The 16,037-nt window shown below is 38.5% G+C and overlaps 1 protein-coding gene and 1 pseudogene across 2 annotated transcripts in view; one reads left to right on the forward strand and one right to left on the reverse strand.

Annotated features, from left to right (window-relative positions):
• LOC146714767 (uncharacterized) overlaps positions 1-3,846 on the forward strand; it is a 53,878-nt gene extending 50,032 nt beyond the window's left edge. The window contains exons 18-22 of the mRNA XM_085440521.1: positions 451-582; positions 669-797; positions 936-973; positions 1,061-1,101; positions 1,205-3,846. Coding sequence (XP_085296647.1) covers positions 451-582; positions 669-797; positions 936-973; positions 1,061-1,101; positions 1,205-2,781 — 1,917 coding nt within the window. The 3' untranslated portion in view covers positions 2,782-3,846. The remainder of the gene's footprint in view (positions 1-450; positions 583-668; positions 798-935; positions 974-1,060; positions 1,102-1,204) is intronic.
• LOC146714760 (E3 ubiquitin-protein ligase RNF19B-like) overlaps positions 1-16,037 on the reverse strand; it is a 230,548-nt pseudogene that overhangs the window by 159,555 nt on the left and 54,956 nt on the right. The window lies entirely within an intron of this gene.

Here is a 16,037-nt window from a genome sequence, read left to right on the forward strand (position 1 = left end):
TTAAGCCTGACTTGAGCCTTTCAATTTTTACTTGCACTTTGATTTGTTCCATGAATTGTTAACCTGTTTGGCATTTTGTTTTATGTGCAGGTTCACATACACATAATAAATACATGTTTTTGTGATTATTACATTGTATCATGTCATCATCATGTTTATTTGACATGGTCTTAGTTGTTAAAATTAAGTAGATTTGATTTAGTTATTAAAGTTAAATCAAACCAAAAGCAACAACAATTTATTCAATACATTGTTAATATCTGAATGGAGCCCGGGCCACTTGTTTTTCTATTTCTTTTCTCTTGAAAGATGTTTAAATATGGGGATTTTGACGTTTTAATTACAATTTTGTCCTTCAAGAATTATTATCATAATCTTATTAAAAGATAGTAACGTAAAACCAACTTTTTTAAAAAACATAAAAGAATATTGTTTCTGTGTTTCAAATAGAAATTGGAAATGAGGCATCATCCAGATGTTTTGACGCTGCTGTTGAAAAGATTTAGGTTTGACCATCGATACCAAGAACATGTGAAAATAAAACGAGCAGTCACAGCTCCTGACACCCTACAAATACCAGAGGTATACTGAAGATTTCATTATGTTGTCATTACTTTTTATTTTCTAATTCCTGATACTAATTTCTTTCTTTTTTTACCCATTATCAGAACCAGACCTATGAGCTTTATGCATTTGTCGAGCACTTTGGTGACTTGAGATCCGGACATTACACCGTAACAATCAAATCGCAGGATGATGACAGATGGTACAACTTCAATGATACCTGTGTCACATTGGTAAGCCTGATTGATTTTTTTCCACTGGTATTGTTCCCAAGACATGAATACTTTAACACATATTAATGCAGTTTTGTGCTTAATAGAAAAAAGTATTTAGCCTATAGATGATCACCTTTGTATTCTTTATATTAACAGCTTCCAGAAAGACCATTCCAGCTGGACAGAAATAACACGTAAGCTTTTATCTGAATTTTCTTCCAAAACAAACATTTACTGAATATTAAACTGACCCTACTTTACTTTTACCATGCTCCTACTAGATCCAGCAGTGCTTATCTTCTGTTCTACAGGAGAAAGAAAAGTAAGATGGGAAACATTTATGATTAACTTATTGATGTTTCTGTGAATGATTGTATCACACTGGCAGTTTGAAATGATTTTGACTGTTTTGATTTCATTTCCAGTGCATGCTACAGACACACAACACATCAGTGAGGCACCCACTGGTGGAGCTTCAGCCAGTGAGCATCAAGAACAGGTTGTAAAGACCACAGGGAGAGACGAAGGTGAGGCAGCAGGCGTGGACCATAACCTTGTGGACATACAGGGAAAAGATCAGCAGATGATAATGAATGATGTAGAGAATAAAGATGAAAGTAAACAGGAAAAGGAGAAAGAAAAGTACTCGGCAAAAAACAAGAAAAACAAAGACATGGAACATGCAGACAATGAAAGCAGTGACCAAATTACAAAGAAAAGAAAAACTGATAATCAGGATTCTGATGACCACAAGAATGATGTTGTGCATCAGCAGGATGCAAATTTAAAACCCAGAAAAGGCAGTGATCACCAGGATAAGCAACACAGTCTGACAGTCGAACAAAATGAAGAAATGAGAGAGTACAGACTAAGAGATAAGGACAAGCAGATGATGATAGCTGAGATGGTAGACAGTAATAGCACAGATGAAGCTAATAGAAGTAAAACAAGAGATGTGAATAGCGGGTCTGTAGTGCATAAAGACTCCTCTGATATGTTTCAAAGCAGTGGAAAGGTGGATGAAGGTAAGCGGAACATGTCAGAGAATGATGAAGAGCAAAAGAAAAACGATAAGCAGCATGAGACAGATGGTGAAGCTGCACAAAGAAGAGATAAAACAAAAAGAGACTTTTGTGAGAGTGGAAAATACAAGTATAGCTTTCTATTAGCTGATGACAGTCAAAGCAAAGAACAGCACAATCTGGGACAAAAAGTCGGACATGAAGGTGTGGAAGGAGAGATTATAGAAAAAAAACAAAAAAACACTGGACATGATGGGGGAAGAGAGTGGTCTTTGTCAGGAAGCAACTGTTTGACAGAGAACTACAGAAGCAGCACTGGTGATGAACAAATGAAACCACACAGTCAGTCAGAACTATGGGTTACTCAGTCACACAGCAGACCTAGAAGTGTTGGTGAAGACATGGAAGGTATCGGTTCAGAGAAGGAAGATCAGACAATTAATATTCAAAGCATGAACACACAGACACAAAAAATGTCAGAGGACGTAAATGACATGTTCAGTAAGTTTAAAGAATTAAATCTAAATGAGCCACTGCACTTTGGACCAAAATGTGAAAACAACAGCGAGGCTAATGAACATAAAAAGAAACGTAAGGGGCATGAACAGGTATTCAGTAATATTTCAGAAACAAAACAAGAGCAGCAGAAAGAGATAATAAAATATGGACAATCAAGACAGAATACCTCACAAATCTACACCTATTTTCAAACAACATTAACCCGACATGATGATGAAAGTAGCACTTCTAAGCAAAATGGCCAGAGGTCGCCACAACTTGAAATTCATTCTGTAGAGGTTATTGGCCATGAAGAGATAATAAAAATGAAACTGAAGAGAGATTATCAGCAAATTCCAGGAGATGTAGATCAACAACAGACTGGAGATCACACAGGAAAACAAAACAATGATGAGGAAGTTGAAAGAGAGCAAACAAAAGAAATATCCAAACCATACTGTGGGGAGAGTGGAAAAGATTAGTACAATGTGCAATTAGATAATGTTACTCAGAGCAGAACACAGGAGGACTCTGAAATTATACCAAAGCTGTGGGTTAAGAAGCTTTTGTTGGAGACAAAAAAGCAGTAATTGTAGTAAATGATGAAGCATGTGACTCAAAGAAAGGTGAACTGTACACCAGATTCAGAATTTGAGTGTGAATGTTACATTTAGTAACAAAAATGACAGTGGAAAAATAGAAAACAGTCATAAGAAAAATGTTTCATAGAGGAATAAAATAGGAGAATGAGAAACAAGACATGGTGTAAGTAAGAGTGATCAGAGCTCAGAGCCTAAATAGTATAACATAACATAAAATGTTATTTTACCAGAATGTTCTAGTAATTTTCAGATTTTTAATGTATTCATCAGAGATCGGCTGGAATCATGTGAAATGCTGTAAAATTGTTTCCTTTCTTCTTCTTCTGTATTTCCTTTTTTGGTGTATTTTACGTTGGTATTGGTAATGAAGTTTACTTTGTTCATTTTGGTTAACTTTGTTCCATTTTTATCAGGTAATATGTATTATTTCCTGTTCAAGGGCCAAAGAGCATCAGTTTAAATGAGTTCATAAAAAAAACAAAACGTATTTATAGGGAAAGTTTCTGAAATTTTATATATGGGTTTTTTTCTTAATGTTTACTGATTTCTAATTAAACTTATTCAAAATAGTGTATAAATATATTTAATGAATCTGTATGAGGAGGATAATTTCACATTTAGATTCTACATATTAGTATGTTTTTAGTTTTACTGTTTGTACTGTAGAAGTCTGAAGACATAAAATATCTATTTGGTCGCAGTGTTAGGACTTGTGAACTTCACTGTAACCACTGAGTATTTAATACATATTTTTTAAAAACTATTTTGAAAAAAAACAATACTTAGAGATTAGATACTTAGGTTAGAGATGCTTGTTGTTATAATATGACTCTGATGAGAAACCTGTCAAACACTGGATCATAATAAACTGTGTGAATATGCCTCCACTTCAAGCTCATGCCCATATAATTTCTTTGAATCTATGCTGCAAACGATATATTTTAACTGCCATATACACTATAAATAAATAGTAGTTTTAATTGTTCTCTGAGTGATATTTTACCATTTCACCGTTTCAACACTCTGTCCTTGTTTTACAAGATCCAGTTCTGTGCATCTGACAGTCCACAACAGTGCAAGGACTGTAACAGGACGTATCAGATGACACAAACAAACAAATTTACCAAACTTAATACTCTCTATTCATTATTGATTTGATGATTTTTGCTTTTCCATGGAGAAAATTTTGTCTCAAAAGTTTTACAAGTGCGTATGATAAGATCCAAACAAAAAAAGAAACATGTTTTATTTGAAAAAATGCAGGAATACAAAGGAAGCCCAGTTTTCCACTGGAATTTGAACACAGCTTATATTTGTGGATCTGTGGGAAATTGGCAGTGTGAAATTTGTATCCTAACATCCTGTGGGCATGAAACGTGATCTGTTCGTATCAGGCAATTTGCCTAAACACACGTTTAAGGTTGTGCAAGCAAGCGAGTGAGATGTTATGTGTATTTTTTATTTTAATTTTTTTTGTACAAATTTGCATGCACAGAAAGCTTTTTGAAAGAGAAAATGATCCGGGAAGCTGAACTTAATAACTGTGCACAAATTATTAGTATTTATTCAGGTGAGTGCCCAAAACTTACCCATATAACACTACACTTTTGTAAATCTTACGCATGTGGATTATATCATATGGATTTGTTACACTTTTGAGACAAATTTTTCTCTATAGGTTTATACATCTATAACACATTCATTACTGCAAAACAGGTTTAGTTTTCCAAACTCAACTTCTTCATTAGATTTTCAATGCTTGAAAAAGTCTAGATGATAAATAATGTTAACTAGGGCACTCAAGTAAAGTGTTTATTTTTTGCATTTTGAAGTAGATAGCATTAGCTGAAATCAACTTAATGGTATAAGCATCATAAAAGAAATTCAAGAATGGATTTGTTGGATACAGTAGTTCAGACATGCCACAAATAACCTTTAGGTCTTGGCATTGTGTTAATTTTTTTGGAATGTGTAATGTAGACATATATAGTATATCAGTAGTCACCAGTCAGCCTTATGTTTCAAGCTCACAACTGCCCTTAAAATCACACTAACAGTAGTAAAATCAAGGGCAAGATCCTGAGATGAAAAAATTAAGCCATCACAAAGTGCCAAAATGTTCCTATAGTGGCCTGGTCCCTGGTCTGACCTGGTCCCTGAACACATCACACCTGATGAAGAAAACCCAACAAGGGCCAAATGTATTGCTACAGACCCCACTCACCCTGGCAATGGACTATTTATACTGCTTCCTTCTAAAAAGTGGTATAGGAACATAAAAACAAGCACCAACAAACTGTGAAAAAGCTTCTTCCCCAGAGCTGTGAAATCCATTTCAATTCTGTAACTTTTTCCACCTATTTATTCTGTATACCTGCACACAGGGATAATGTGCATAAAAATGTCTTAATGTGCTGCTTTTATAGTGTTAGTGGCATTACGTGACCTGTGGAACATCCTGTTAGCTGGCGGGTTGTATGCAACGATGCGGTGGATCCTGATCCCCCAGCCATTAGCCATGGCAGACTGAAGCTCTGAAGCTTACTAGGGTAAGGTAATGTCGGCAGGAGGACCGAAACGCCAAACCTAAGTTGAACAAAAAAAAAATTAAAACGTACAGCTCTGCTATCACTTCCAACATAAATGAAGACAGACAACTAAACAGCAGTGACTTTTGTAGGGTTACTGAAGTTGGACTAGCTGGTATATGATAACGTGCTATGTGATTGCTAGCAACACAGCTATGTTAGCACAATATAAACACACTGAAGCTAGAGGATGAATGCTAACTTTTTTCCACTCAATAAAATTTAATGTGGGGGTTCCCCATGGTTAGGGACAAATGCAATCGCATAACAGGATGCTGTAAACGGACCAAACTTTAGCCAGGAGAGTAAGTGGGGATAGGTTAATTCATCATCTAAATTGCCCATAGGTGTGAATGCGGGAGTGAATGTGAGTGCGAATGGTTGTCTGTCTCTGTGTGTTAGCCCTGCGACACTGGCGACCTGTCCAGGGTGTACCCCGACTCTCGCCTCTCGACAGCTGGGATAGGCTCCAGTGCCCCCCGTGACCCTGAAAAGGATAAGCAGAAGCGAATGGATGGATGGATGAATCAATGGTGGAAGCAAGAAAAATGAGTTGAGTAAAGTTTGAGTTATCTGACTGTTTTGTTTTGCTTAATGCGCCTTATAATCCGGTGCGCCTTATATTCCGAAAAATAGGGTCTTAAAAGGATATATTCTAATATATTCTAAACTTACTTATCATTTTTATGATGGCTAAAAGTGCAGCTGTATAATAAGTTTAGACTTCTATTTAAAAACCAAAACCATCAAGTAATTCAGAACTTCTCCGCCCAATTGAAAGAGAACAGTAACATGATTTAATAAGTTGCTATCTCTGACTAGGTTTTGGATTTTATAAACTATGTTAATCTATGTTATTTGTGTTCTATGCACTAGTTGTTAGTGGGAGGGGAGAGCTAACGTAGCACGTTAACAGCAGGGTGGAGGAATTTCATGGTTTCTATGCCACCAGTTTTTTTAAACATTTTTTGGGAAACTTTTATTGAACGTAGAGTAAAAAAAAACAAAAAAATGATTAAACAAAGAAAAATATTTGTCAGCTCATTTAATGCTATTTAATTTGATTTGTCTCTTGTTTTTTCACTCTGCAAGTATGTGTGTTGACTTTCACAGAGTAACTGACCACTGAGTGAAAAGAACTTAAGACGAGCACATCAAAAATCCTAACCAGAAGACGTGTTACTGAATGTTTTGTGTCTTGAGAGCTGAAGGCAGCTTGGGGAGAATGAGAACATGAAAACTGTCCATAATGCTAAATATGACTTTATTATGTAATGAAGGAGATAAACCAGTGAAAAAGTCCAAAGCAATGTATGACCACAGCTGCTCCAGCATGGGAAGAGGTATAAATAAGCTGACAGGAGGAGACCTAGAGGATTTATTTTGTGTACACACTGAACAAGCAGAGATGTACTCATGAACACCTTTAGCAAGAGAAGGTAGCCAGAATAGACACTGCAAAAACAAGATTCTAGAATGTGGATAGATTTATTTTAAAATGTACAGCCTAAAAATAAAAAGTTGTCAGAAAAATAAATATCCAATACTCTGACACTTGAAAATTCTACCTAAGACACCAATACATATGGAAGCATTTGTATTTCATCTCTTCCCACCTCTGCAAATTCTAAAAAAAAAAACCCCAAAAAAACCAAAAAAAAAAAACCTTTTGTAAGAGTCTTCCAATTTTGAAATTTGGTTCAAATTGTAATTTGGATTATTATAGAAGGTCAGGGATGAGGTGAAAGAGTGAATATCTATAGCCATCTATAAAACATGTGGCTCTGACATGATTTGGGGCTGTATTTTAGCTAGTGGTGTTGGGGATTATGTCAAACTTCATGAAATTATGAACACAGAAAAGTGCCATCAGATTCTGATCCACCAAGAAATACCATCTGAAAAGCATGTAATTGGCAACAGTTTTATTATTCAGCATGACAGTGATCTCAAACACACTGCCAATGTAGTAAAAGAATACCTAGAGAAACAGATAGTGGAGCACCATCAGTCATGGATTGGCCTCCCCAAAGCCCAGACCTCAACATTATTGAAGCAATGTGGGATCAGTTCTCTTGGCAGAGGCGGACGCATCTTTTTTTCCCTCTCCCTCCCTTATCTTTCCCTGCTTGGCTTCTATGTCCTTGTCTAGTCTCATCTAACTCTAACCCTTAGGTAGTCTCTCAGTCTTGTTCTTTAAAAGCTAAAGAATTCTGGATTTGATCAACTGGTCCCTTAACGAAATTGACACCCTATTCTCGACAAGAAGCCTGGGCTCGGGAGTGCCTGATTGTCCTGCAGAGCAGTAGCGGTTTTTGATACGGGCGACACAGGCGGTTGCCCGGGGTGGCATCGTGGTGGGGGGGGGGGCGGCATCACGGGCATCGGCAAAAAAAAAAAAAAATGCCCGTACTCATGCTGCCCCGACATCAGCCAGCGCATATTGGGAATGGCATAGGCACCGATCTGTTTTCTATCGCCCATTTGCTGGGAGTAAGGGCGCCCTCCGTTTGCGAGGTGCGCCTGCTGCTTGCGGCACAGGGAGGAGAGGGCGGGGGATTCACTGGCTGGCTGGAGCAGCATCTAATAACCAACTCGCAAAATAAAACAAAATTAAAAAAAAAAACCCCAACAAACACGAAAACACCAGACATTATGATACAGACATAATTTGCACCGATATTTTTTCGAAATTCTATAGCGAAAAGTGAGCGCGAGAGTCCTCGGTGCACCTGCTTGCTGCTGTGCTGAAGTCAAAGTAAACTTTATTGTCATCTCTGCTACATACAGTCCAGTATATAGAGAGACGATACGACAGTTACAGCAGTGCAAGTAAACAAGAAATAAATATAAGAAGAGTAAGAAAATAAATATACACTTTAGGACCAGGGGTAAAGGGATCAATAACAATTTAAAATTTATAATTTACAATTTGATGATTTAAAGTGGGCAGCACGGTGGCACGGTGGTTAGCACTGTTGCCGCACAGCAAGAAAGTCCTGAGTTCAATTCCACCATCAGGCCGGGGTCCTTCTGTGTGGAGTTTGCATGTTCTCCCCGTGTTTGCGTGGGTTCTCTCCGGGTACTCCGGCTTCCTCCCACCGTCCAAAGACATGCAGCTTGTGGAGATAGGTTAATTGGATGATCCAAATTGCCACTAGGTGTGAATGTGTGAATGAATGTGAGTGTGAATGGTTGTCTGTCCTTGTGTGTTAGCCCTGCGACAGACTGGCGAACTGTCCAGGGTGTACCTTGCCTCTCGCCCTATGACAGCTGGGATAGGCTCCAGCGCCCCCCCATGACCCTGAAAAGGATAAGCGGAAGCGAATGGATGGATGGATGGATGGATGATTTAAAGTCTCACACACAACCCGTCGAAAGGGGAGGGAGGCCGGCTGCTTCCAAATAGAGCACATTTCATTCATAATTATGCAAATCCAAGCCCATTATGTATTCATGATTTGAATCCTAGGTTGTGTGAAATCCCAGAACCACACCTTAGACAAAGTGAATCTGTGCAAAATTAAAACCAATGGAAGATGGACAAGAAAAGTTCAAAGCCATCAGGTGCTCAGTTTAGAAAAAATAGAAAAGAGGAGGAGGAGAAACGAGCAAAAGATAGAGGTAAGCAGATGTGTCATTGGATAATGGCACGTCATCCTGAAACAATCAGAATCAGAATACTTTATTAATCCCTAAGGAAATAATGTGGATTACAGTTGCTCCAAAAAGAAATGGTAAAAATAGGGCTTTGGAGCGTGATGTCACGGGGGTGGGCGTGGAAAGGATTTTGGCGTGATCCGCCATTTTCGGGGTCAAATCAAAGCGCAAGCGAAAAGGGAGCGAAGGTACAAACAACAGCCGTGGTTCGTATTTGCTGTGTGGTCCGGTGCAATGTTCGATCGCACGACCGGCAAGAGAATAAGCTTAAAAATGGTTTATCTTTTCATTCTTTCCCCACCTGGAAGCATCATGAGGCAGCTCGTGTATCGATGTTACCAAACGAAGGCGTCCAGCCTGGATAGCAGCTGTGAGACGAGCTGCTAAAAGAATGCTTAAAATCTCCTGGATCATTATGGCATTTCATTCCACATAACATTTTTAGAAATGTTGGAGGTTTACAGTTCCTATTGTCTTGTAATTACAGTATATCAAAGTTACCAGTTAAAATGTCTGCATTTTATCAACAGGCATTGTTGGCTTGGAAATTATGTTATTCACATATCTTTTCTCCACATAGATTCATTATCTGGAATAACGAATGTATTACTAAGAGGAACAAATCACTACATTTGCAGAATTGGATTGATAAAAATATAATCTATTTAAATGACTTATTTGACTCTGAAGGCCAACTACTTAGTTATAAGGACTTTATTACAGAAAAAAAATTCCCTATCAAATTTAAAGATCTTAGCTAGAAAAAGCTACAAAAAACAGAACACACCACATGCATCCGTTAACACTCTTTATATAAATGGTATTGATCTGTTAAGCAAGAAATGCACCAATAAACATATTAGAGAATGTTTGTATGATGCGAAGAAAATAACTCCAAGAGGGAAGTTTTTTTGGAATGCTATTTTTGATAATATCAACTGGGATAAAGCGTGGCTTGTTCCTTTTAGATTCTGTATTACAAAAAATGTTAGAGAATTACATTTGAAAATATTACATAACATATATCCATCCAACACATACATTTCAAGATTCTGTGACATTGATAGAAAATGTACCTTTTGTAAAACTGAACTTGAAAGTGTTACTCATTTGTTTTATGGCTATTCATATAGTGCTACATTTTGGAGAGAGCTTGAAAATGTTATATTGTACAAAACAACATACAAAATCAAAATTGAAGAGTTTAAGTAATATTCAATTTCAATTGATCACTTATTTTGAAACTAAAGAAAAAAAAATACGTGCCATTGTCAATCTTTATATCTTATTAGGGAAATTCCATATACATAAATGTAAATTTCAAAACTCAACTCCATCATTTAATTTGTTTTTGATTGAAATTGAATATTACTTAAACTCTCTTAAATTAACTTCCAATAAAAAAGGTTTATCATTAATTGAAATTCATTCAGAAATGTTTAACGAATGAGCTGTCACAGATACAACTTTCAAGTACAAAGTTGTTATGAAGTCTGTCACATCCCCCCCCTCCCTCTTTTTTTTTCTCCTATATTTATTTATCCTTCTTATTTCATTGTACTGTATATTGTTACTCTTATTTGCCCTGTATGTCTACTGTACAAACTGAACTGGAATGACTGAATGTTCGCTTTATAATTTCAAATAAAGTTCGACAAAAAAAAAAGAAGCTGTGAGACGAGCTGATATCCAGTTCTCTTCCATCTCTAAATATCTGTTGGTGCTCCAGACATTTTCATTCCGGTAAGTTCTAAATAAGTTCATATCACTCTTTATAGCCTTTTAGTTTTATTTTCGATGCGCTCTGAGCTCATAGTAAATTAGAACAAACATCCTACTGAGTGATTTTGCAGAACTACCTTCTATTTATAGAGTTGCTAATTATTTGGCATTATTGCAGCAAACCAACCTATGAAATGGATGAAACACATCGTGACTGGGTTCCAGCGCTACACAAGGGACCTGCTTCAAACATACCACCATGCCAATCAGATTACTTCTTCCATGTGGGGGTGAAGAGGTGACCCTTCTGGATAACATGTTCAAGGTTTGGTGAACAGTGTGGTAGTAAAACCAGGGGAAAATGAAACCTGCTCATGTTAAATATTCTTAAGTCTTTTGCTGTATAAATAGCGGTATTTTTTCAAAAGATACAGTAAATAAAGTAATGTTAGTAGTGGGTGATATCATGTAAACACTGTCATGATTTTTTGTAAACATTTTGTCATTTGTAAACTATAAATGACATGAATTCTACATTGTAACTGATGTGATGTTCTATAAGGTGGTTTTAATAAAAAAAAAAAAAAAAAAGAGGCAAAAATTAGTTTGTTTCTTTATTCAACTTTTGAACAGTGGTACTCAGTCAGTACATATTCAGTAAATGCAAATTATTTACATGGCAGTGCACTTCAGGCATAAATCTAGACCCCTAGATAAAGCATTATGGGTCATTCCCACAACCCACAGCTTTACTGTGTTCCAGCAAAGTATCCAATAGCGGTGACAACTCCTCCACAGTAGCAGGTGGGATTTTTCTTTTTTGAGGACGGCTCCTTTTACCTTTCAATACGGATGGTCTGTCTGGCAGCTGAAGAGGAGAAGTCTATCTTATGGCCAACCACTGACTGTATCTTGGTCATATTACCCAGCAAAACCCAGTATGTAGGTTCATCTGTAACAGTCCTTGTGCCACGGATCAACACTGTTGCTTCTACATTAAACAGAAGAGCAGTGACGTGGGTGCAGGTCTCTGCGACTCCGGCCATACAGGTGCTGTGGGCTGCTTCAACCTTCCCTGTGATGCTCACAGTGACCCATGGCTGCAATGCTGGTTCATTCAGTCTTTGAGAGTGCAGTACCTGAAACACACACAAAGTTCATTTAAAGACAAGAACTAATGAGCCAAGGCCGACGTAAATGTGTTTTATCTACTTTATCATAAATGTAACAAAGTGTTTAGAAAGTTAGCACATACATGTAATTTTTCATTTTTTTATGCATCCATCTATAGAACGCTACATGTTATAGTGTAAATCTGCCTGTTCTCTTTCAGAAACCTGCCTGCAGAAAATGAACCTAAAGTATGTAATGCAAGGATGTCATCACTTTCAAGATGGAAAAAAACATAAAGTGACAATTATGAATCATTTAATATGATAAGGAGATTCTGCAGGTCATTAATCAATGTATAAAACTAAAATAAAATGTATTTTTAGTGACACAGGATACAAACATGAAAGCAAGATGTATAATTAGGATTGTTTATAATAAATATGAATAAATTATTGCAATTTCTTTAACCATAAAGAATAACTAAATCCTTCAGGACAATGTCTCATCAATGCACTGAACTCACTATGTTATCCCTCTAACAGCCTCCACATGTTCTCACTGTATTTTCCCCTCATGAATGAATGCTGCACTAATCTGAATGTTCGGGGGAAAATCAAACGCATTTCACTCGCAGTACTCGAGCTGACTTACCTTTGTTTGAATGACGACTTGTACGTGCTGACTCCACAGACAACGTACGAAAATATGTCAGGCTACGTCAATAGCGGTTGGTCTTCAGGGTTTCTACTCCACGGCCGTATTTCATACGGGTCCACATTTCCAATGCACACTATTTTCTGCAAGTACCGCTTCTTCGCCTCTGGACACAATCAGTCTCTATACAGTCCATTCTCTTTTGAGCTGCTTTTAAGCATCTTACTTGTAGTCGTTGTTCCAAGACAGTGTGTTTGTTTTGATTCGTAGACCCCGAAAATGGCGCCGCGCTCCCACAATGCATTGCGGCGTGACATCAACTCCAAAGCCCTATAGTAACAGTAACAGACTGAACTCCAAACAATACATTATGTTACAGATTTTAATATTAATTAGTCATTGTCGATTGTTGATTTGTCCTGTTCTCATTGTATGACGAATTATGATGGCTGTTTGGTAGCCGTTTGCATACAATGCATACTCTCTCTCTCTTCATATGTGTGTGTGTGTGTGTGTGTGTGTGTGTGTGTGTGTGTGTGTGTGTGTGTGTGTGTTTCTCTGGTGAAATTCAGTATGGTTCCGACAACAGTTTTATGTTAATGTACAATCCTTAATATGTTTTATGTGTGTGTGTGGGGGGGGGGCAGAGGGAGTGTTCGCCCCCACTGCTGCAGAGACATTTGCTGCCGGATACACGATGATCAGTTACATCGTGTGCCTGGCGACACTTTACTATCTATTTGGAACAATGATAACAGAGTTCTGGCTGATTGGAGCTGGCTTGGACCGGGCTTATCGACGAAAAAAGAAAGCAGTTACAGCTGTTCAAAACCCCACAAGGGTGGCTGACACGATTGACGATGGGCAAGCCGTGAGTACTCAGACTGTGCTTATTGAAAGCAATATTTATAGGATCTTGGAAAAGCTCACTGCTCTGCAACGGGAATTGAGAGACCTGATGACCAGTGATGGACATTTAGACCAACTGCGAAACTGGAATGCAGTTGTTCGTTTGAACCCAAGCAACCATCTCCTTCATGCAGCTACCCTAGGCCAAGACTGGCCAAAAAAACAATTCTCCCTGATAACAGGACTGTGTTTTGACTATCTGCTCCTATCCTTCAAGGTCACCTGCATCAGCTGGAGGACAGTTGACTTTTGCTTAACGAGGTGAAAGGACATTCTCTCTCAAGTTGAATACAGGATACACACACACGCAAATCTCTCATGTACACTGACAGACACCAACAAAATAAACAGATAATCGGTTCTCTATGGTAAAATTCAGAGACATAACTCTGGGATCACAACGTCTCTTGCTCCAGATCTGTGCAATCATTTTATGTTGGATAAATTGGGGAATTCATAGTGAACAGTCACAAACACCATATTTTGTATTCTTACCCTCTGAGTCAGGCTGAAAGCATTTCACAGTATCAGCCACTAGTTTCATTCTGGGACAGTGTTGAGTGATTACCCACACCCACCGATACTTGATTTTCACTTTCAGAATCTGTTACACATTTACAGGAACTCACATGATTTCTGTACAGTCAACTTTGGCCTTCCCTTATGTAAACCCTTCCTGTAGCAAATCTTAACAAGACTTCATATTTAAAATATCTCATCTGAGTTTTTTTAACTTTCATCGGGTGAGGGCCTCCAGCTCGCACTGGAACGGTTCGCAGCCGAGTGTGAAGCAGCGGGAATGAGGATCAGCACCTCCAAATCCGAGGCCATGGTTCTCAGCCGGAAAAGGGTGGAGTGCCCACTCCGGGTCGGGGATGAGTTCCTGCCCCAAGTGGAGGAGTTCAAGTATCTCGGGGTCTTGTTCGCGAGTGATGGGAGAAGGGAGCCGGAGATCGACAGACGGATTGGGGCTGCAGCTGCAGTAATGCAGACGCTGCACCGGTCCGTCGTGGTGAAGAGGGAGCTGAGTGTAAAAGCGAAGCTCTCAATTTACCGGTCGATCTACGTCCCTACCCTCACCTATGGCCACGAGCTGTGGGTAGTGACCGAAAGAACAAGATCGCGGATACAAGCGGCAGAAATGAGCTTCCTCCGAAGGGTGGCTGGCCTCTCCCTTAGAGATAGGGTGAGAAGTTCAGCCATCTGGGAGGGGCTCAGAGTAGAGCCGCTGCTGCTCCACATTGAAAGGAGCCAGTTAAGGTGGTTCGGGCATCTGACAAGGATGCCCCCTGGGCGCCTCCTGGGTGAGGTGTTCCAGGCATGTCCCACCGGGAGGAGGCCCCGGGGCAGACCCAGGACACGCTGGAGAGATTATATCTCTCGGCTGGCCTGGGAACGCCTTGGAGTTCCCCCGGATAAGCTGGAGGAGGTGGCTGGGGAGAGGGAAGTCTGGGCCTCTTTGCTTAGGCTGCTGCCCCCGCGACCCAGTCTCGGATAAAGCGGATGAAGATGGATGGATAGATGGATGGAGTTTTTTTAAGTTAATCTTTCAGTGTAAAACCTATTTAGATATGTTTTAAGTAACAAATTCTGGTCTTGACAGTGGATTGGGCAATCACATTGTGGCAAGGGTTAGGATTAGGGTTAGGTTAGATAAGGTCCAGCTCATCCTGACCTTAAACAGGACAAATTTTAAAATATGAAAATAGGTGGGTGGAATTTTATCTGCTTTCAGTGATAACAGAGTAAAAGGAAGCTATCGTTGCTGCTCATGCTCCTTTTGCAGTTTACGCTTCCCCTTTGCTGTGCATGACTGATGATGGAAAGTACCTGAGCTGCCACCCAAAGAAAGTGGGTCAAAACATGATGACCTGATTAAAGTATAAACTGTCAGTACCAATATTAATAATAGGAACTGATTGTAAGGTGCTAGTGTTTGGAAGTACTGCATAATTTCTGGAATTATTATATTTTTGTTAAAAATAGCTGATTAAAAAAACATGAATTAATTGTTGATAGATTTAGCTTGAAATTATGATGAAACTAGTATGGACTCAAATTGTGGTCATAAATATTTTGTACTTGTAAATCAAATGCATATTTATATACTCAGTTTTTTTAACCTTATAAACCAAAATATGTAAAAATTTCATGTTTGTGCATCTACAGATGATAATTTAATGTTTATGTAAAAATGATTTGTGTTTGCAAAAAACATTTACACGAGTTACAATTTTTTTGGTTAAGGTCTAGTTACAGATACGGAGCAAAAAACTACATGTAAAACTCTGCGCTCAGGTGCCCTGGCTGTGTGTGGATTCCAGCTTACACGTTCCAGCTTTGACCCTATTTTTCTTCCTTTCAGCTGATTGGTCAATGTCATGTCAATCACAAATTTAACAATCCAATTAAAGAACTGATGGGTTTGGCTGTTGGAGGGGTGCTTAAGGAATCATCAGGTCCTGGAAGAAGAAATGCCCAGTGTTTTCC

Source organism: Copadichromis virginalis, linkage group LG3 (genome assembly GCF_057382275.1).
Source record: "Copadichromis virginalis isolate Kocher_CV1m ecotype Utaka linkage group LG3, C_Virginalis_male_GT1.1, whole genome shotgun sequence".
NCBI lineage: Eukaryota > Metazoa > Chordata > Actinopteri > Cichliformes > Cichlidae > Copadichromis > Copadichromis virginalis.